Source organism: Phalaenopsis equestris, unplaced genomic scaffold (assembly GCF_001263595.1).
Source record: "Phalaenopsis equestris unplaced genomic scaffold, ASM126359v1 Scaffold000210, whole genome shotgun sequence".
NCBI classification, from domain to species: domain Eukaryota; kingdom Viridiplantae; phylum Streptophyta; class Magnoliopsida; order Asparagales; family Orchidaceae; genus Phalaenopsis; species Phalaenopsis equestris.
Genome location: NW_018164652.1, coordinates 835,896 through 841,620, shown reverse-complemented (window position 1 = coordinate 841,620; position 5,725 = coordinate 835,896). Strand labels below are relative to the sequence as shown.

At 42.0% G+C, this 5,725-nt stretch overlaps 1 protein-coding gene across 1 annotated transcript; it reads left to right on the top strand.

Moving 5' to 3' along the window:
• The first annotated feature begins 1,560 nt into the window (after positions 1–1,560).
• On the top strand, positions 1,561–3,241 carry LOC110023108 (DELLA protein RHT-1-like). Its single transcript, XM_020722347.1, has one exon. The coding sequence runs from the start codon at positions 1,625–1,627 to the stop codon at positions 3,176–3,178; it is 1,554 nt and encodes a 517-aa protein (XP_020578006.1). The 5' UTR covers positions 1,561–1,624; the 3' UTR covers positions 3,179–3,241.
• The last annotated feature ends 2,484 nt before the right edge of the window (positions 3,242–5,725 follow it).

The following is a 5,725-nucleotide window of genomic DNA, read 5'->3' as shown; positions in this document are numbered from 1 at the left end:
TTTCTTAACACAATGTCTTTTTCAAGAATTAAGAGAATTAGATAATTGAAATGTGTAATATAAAGAATGGGTCGAGGTGTGAGGTTCCAACCCACCCTATTGACTCAAATCCCGTTAAGTCTGGGGGCGACCCATGCACCTAAAGATGGATTTAGTGTCATCTGCCAACTCAAAGGATGCAAAGTGATCGATCGGATCATTGCTGCCTCTGTATGGCTTTAAAGATGGAACATTGAACTTCTCAGGGAGGCCTGTACATCAATTATATGTCAAGATTATCCATTCTCTAGTCGACAGTAAACTTCCAATTGCCCTGCTTGTAGTATGTTCCTTGGGATGAACCTAACACTATCGTGGTACTAAGATTCTTCACTCGTTCGGCTCCTTGGGCTGTCTAATGGCCTTAGGGTTCGAGTACTTGTTTCGAAAGAGCTTTTGCTCTTCCCACAAGCACTACGCGGGTCAATTATGCCATCTAACTCGCTATTTAATATTGTAGTTCCTAAATTTGTTGTTGAACAAATTCTCAAGGAACATACGCTGGTCAAAGAAGGCACTACACGAATCAGAGCTTTTGCTCTATGACACGCTCATCGCAACTTCTAGAATATTGAATCACAAAATATTATTCGGGTTAGGCCTAAGGGATAAAGTGTTGCATGAAAGAGATGAACAGAGAAAGAAGATAATAGAGAGAGTAGGGCACACTATAATGCAAGTTCTCTTAGAACAAATTCAATAGTCCTCCTCGAAGAAATGACTCCCTTATTTATAAATCATAGGGTAAGCCTAGTAAATTAAATGTTTATCTCTGATTAAATGGAAATATTGTCATAATTAATAAGTCATTACACCTTTATATATTTATAACTAACGTTGGGTTCTTTTGACGCTAGTAACCATTTTTGGCATAGTTTCATATTTATAATCATACAACGTGATCAACTAATCATCATTCAACCAACTTACATTCGTTAAGCATTCGACCAACTTTTCTGAGGGAACCCCTTTTGAAGATCTTCTCATTCATAGTAAATGTTTATTTCATTACTCAGATGGCGCATCACCGTAATCTGATGGACAATCTTTTTTCAGGCAAGTGGTCTTCACATAGGATTGAAGAGTTTTACGGAGCCACCGCGATCTTCACTATGAGTGGCCTGTAATCGATTAAAGAGATGGTTTCATATGGTTGTTGCATAGGGGTGTAACATTCATTAGCTTGGATATACTTGCTTTCAATCAGCCTATGATCCAACCGCATGAGTTGATGCTCGATGGTTCGGTCTTTCGATTGTGATTGTGCGGTCTTTTAATATCCTCTATATGTGATATGTTGATTTCCTCTTGATTAATGTAGCCAGATTTTTTATGTACACTTATAAAATAAAATTTTTTGAATAATATACATTAACAAGAATATTATTTCTTTCATTAAAAATATTTCCATAGTAAGAGATATTATTAACAAATATTTGAAATCTAAATTATAATATATATTTCTTTACTTTGTAAGTGCCACCTAATTATTTCTCCATTCATTATTAGCCAGGCGTTCTCTCAACCACTCCCCTTATAACCAGGCCTCACAGGAAAGAGAAAACCCCTTTACCCACGAGGAAACATGGGAGGCGGCTCGTACGGCTTTGAATCCAGCACCAGCAAATCGATCCCGACGTCGCCGGAGATCGATGGCCTCCTAGCCGGCGTCGGCTACGCTATCCGGCCCTCTGATCTAAGCCACGTTGCGGAGCGCCTCGAGAAGTTCGATTCTGCTATGATCGCCGCCGCCGCCGCCGGATTACCGCCGGAATTTCTATGCTCCGACGCTGTACACTACAACCCCTCCGATCTCGCTTCCTGGGTTGATTCCATGTCCATGCTTACCTCTCTCTTTCCTTCCCCTACCCATCCCGCTCCCGCCCCTTGGCCGATCCAGATCTGCTCTCCTGCTGCTTTTCCTACCATCACTGTTGATTCTTTCGCTCCAGAGGACGCCAGAATCAACCTCGTTCACCTCCTAATGTCCTGCGCCGACTCGATCAATCGAGGCGATCATCCATCCGCTTCAACCCTAATCCGCGAGATGCAGATCCTGCTTCCACATGTCGGCACAGCATTCGGGATCGGAAAGGTAGCTGGCTATTTCATCGACGCCCTCGATCGCCGCCTCTTATATCGGCCTCCTCCGCCGGCGGAAGACGAAATACTCTACCGCCATTTCTACGAGTCAAGCCCCTATCTCACCTTCGCTCACTTCACTGCCAACCAAGCTATTCTCGAATCTTTCAACGGCCGTGATTGCGTCCACGTCATCGATCTAAGCCTGATGCATGGCCTCCAATGGCCCGCGCTGATCCAAGCCCTCGCTCTCAGGCCTGGAGGTCCACCGTACCTCCGGCTCACTGGTTTCGGGCCGCCGGCGGTCCGAGAGGTCGGCTGTCGGCTTGCAGACCTCGCCAGATCCGTTCATGTTCCCTTTTCTTTCACGCTGCTGGATGAAATCCAGCCGAACTTTTTTCGGTGTGAACCAGGTGAAACCGTCGCAGTTAACTCTGTTTTACAGCTCCACCGGTTCCTCTCAGACCCTGGTTCTCCCGCCCCGATCGATTCCGTGCTAGGTTGGCTCACAGCGCTCCGCCCCAGGATCATCACCGTTGTCGAACAGGAAGCAGACCACAACCGCCCCGCCTTCCTCGATCGATTCACTGAAGCGCTGTTCTACTACTCAGCAATGTTTGATTCGCTAGAATCTGCAGCTGCCGGCGCTGGAGCGGAGCTTTATCTGCAGAAAGAGATCTGCAACATCGTGTGCTGCGATGGGGAAGAAAGGGTGGAGCGGCACGAACCACTGGCAAGTTGGAGAACTCGTTTTGGCGAAGCCGGGCTTTTGCCGGTTCACTTCGGTTCGAATGCATACCGGCAGGCTAGTATGCTGCTCACGCTTTTTTCAGGTGATGGGTACGGGGTGGAGGAGATGGAAGGGTGCTTGACGTTGAGCTGGCACGGACGGTCGATCATGTCGTCGTCGGCGTGGCGCTGCGGTGGAGACGTGGTTGCGCCGCCGCCGGCGGACGATGTTTGTGTTAATAGATGGAGTGGAGGTATGAGTGGGGAGAGTAGTGGGACTGATGGTCGCGTTGGTGGGATTGGTTCGGAAAGGGGAGCTAATTTGTAAAGTATTTTTCTAAATTGTAATTCTGTTTTGTTGATTAAGCATGGTTTTTGTTTTTTTAGTGTACATTAATGATGATTTTGAAAGGATTTTAAAAAATTATCTTTGTTAGGTATGCATTTGGTGAAGTTAATATTGAAAACTCTATTTTTAATTAAATTAAAATAGATATTAATTTTTTTTTTATTTGATATTAAATGGTAAGTGACAAAAATGTGATTAGTTTTTTATACTTACATATTATGGGATCATATTGGATAGATTATTAAATTAATGCATTCCATTAATAAATTATTTGACATTTATAGCCTTGAAAAACTAAGACTTTGCCACTTAGATTTTTGTTTCATGGAGTTCTAATTTTAGTTTAGGGGGTATGTTTGGCGTAGTAGAAGTAGTTCTCTCAAGAAGCAGAAGTTGTGATTATTTTATTTATTTCCTCAAAAAGTTAGAGCTTAGTTTCCTAGCAGCACCCCCACTTAGGCTGTATTTGGGGTGGCGGTGCGATGATGCATTACAGTTTTTTTCTATTTGGCAAAATTATATTTTGTATTTGTTCTAAAAGAACTGCAATTGAAAACTGTGTTTTTCAACTAAATATGACTATTTGTGAGGGTTGATAGAAAACTACGATTAGACTTTAAAAAAAAAATTAATAGTCATCGCTATATTTTGAACATCGACTTAGTAGCTGCTTCTTCAAATAGCTGCAATTGCTCTGAACTTCAAAAAAAAAAAATTATAGTGTAGCATTGCACCGTCACCGCATCGCAGCCCCAAACTCACCCTTAGGCCCTAAACACTAAGCTCCCGTAGAAGAAGTTGTACTTCAAAAAATTACGGTGGCTATTACTATTTTTCTTTTTCGAAAGTCATATCACAGTTTTTTAGCAACCACCGCAATTGGTTAAGTCTGATTACAAAACACAGCTTTCAGTTGCAACTAAAAAAAATCCGTGATACAACATCACATCGCCGCCTCAAGGGCACTCTTAGTTTATCCTTCTTCATCAACACCCGCATCGAACACATGACCCCCATGTCCATTCACAATGAGGTTGCATTTAGCACGCAACTCTGCCATCTCAACTCACTCATGCAACCTGCCAGTCATACTAACCCCATGCATTCCTTTTTTTATGCTCTCTCATGTTTTCAAGCAAAATCACAAGGGAAGGTTAGTACGAAATCCTTCCTTGAGTAGTGGAGAAATTTTTGGGTGCGTAACCAGGTCATAGCTTTGCATCTAATTGCCAATAAGAAAGTGACGCCCAACATATTGAGGACTCACTTTATTTATTAAATAAACAGAAGAAAAAGTAAATTTTTTGAGGCTGCCAAACCAGGCCCAAATATATTATGGGAAAAAAATATCGACTAATCAAACCCGCGTCGCACCCTCTTTTGCCATTTTTTGCTAGGTTTCTCGTTCTACTTGCGAGCTTCGGAGGTGTGTCTTCGACACAAGGAAGAGAACCGGCGAGGAGAATTGGAGTCGTGTCGTTGGACCAGGTAATGTCACTTTTCAATTTTTTGTTACTTCTTATATTTGCGTGGCAGAGCATCTCTTAAACTCATTTAGTGTTTTTTAAGGGATTTTGTGTGATACCGTAGGAGCAAATGGAAGTGAAAAAGGGCAAAGCAAGGGCTGAGGAGTTTCGAGTTAAATACATAGTCCTTAACCAGTGTCTAATTGTTTAGATGTATAAACCATCATTTATCACAAAATATATTCATCTAGCACAATTTTTTTAGCATCGATTGTTCACTGTATTATTTCATACATTAAATTTGGCTCTTTTGTATTCATAGAGTTATTACTTAAAAAAATGTACTTGACTTGACAAGAATATTTTGTTCAATCTGTTAGATAACCCGAATAGCACTTCAATACCACCTCAATTCCACAACTCAACAACATTACTAATTCACTTCAATACTACATGAATATTGCCCTAATATCTCTTAAATACCACTTCAATACCACCTCATAAATGTCACACCAAAACCACACCTAACACCACCACTATTCTATTTCAATACTACATGAATATTGCCCCAAAACTGCCTCAATATCACTTCAACACCATTTCATAAATGTCACACCAAATACAACCCCAATATTATCTGAATACTGCTCCAATACCACCCCAGTATCACCCATCAATATCTATTGCCAAAAACCCCAAGACCAACGCAATACCACTCCAATACTATCCCAATATCACCACATCAACATCTTCTCCTAAAACTCTCCTTCCCACTCTAATAACACTCCAATATCACCCAAGTACCACCCCATCAATATCTTTTCCTAAAACCCCCCATTCCCACACTAATACCCCCCAAATATCACCCCGGTACCACCCATCAATATTAGTTGCCGAAAACCCCAAGACCACCCAATACCACTCCAATACTATCCCAACATCACCAAATCAATATCTTCTACTAAAACTCCCCTTCCCTCTCTAATAACACCCCAATGTCACCCAAGTACCACCCCATCAATATCTTTTCTTAAACCCCCCATTCCCACAGTAATACCCC

Excerpts from the sequence above, each read along its gene's own strand:
- LOC110023108 (XM_020722347.1), top strand. The coding sequence starts at position 1,625 with ATGGGAGGCGGCTCGTACGGCTTTGAATCCAGCACCAGCAAATCGATC.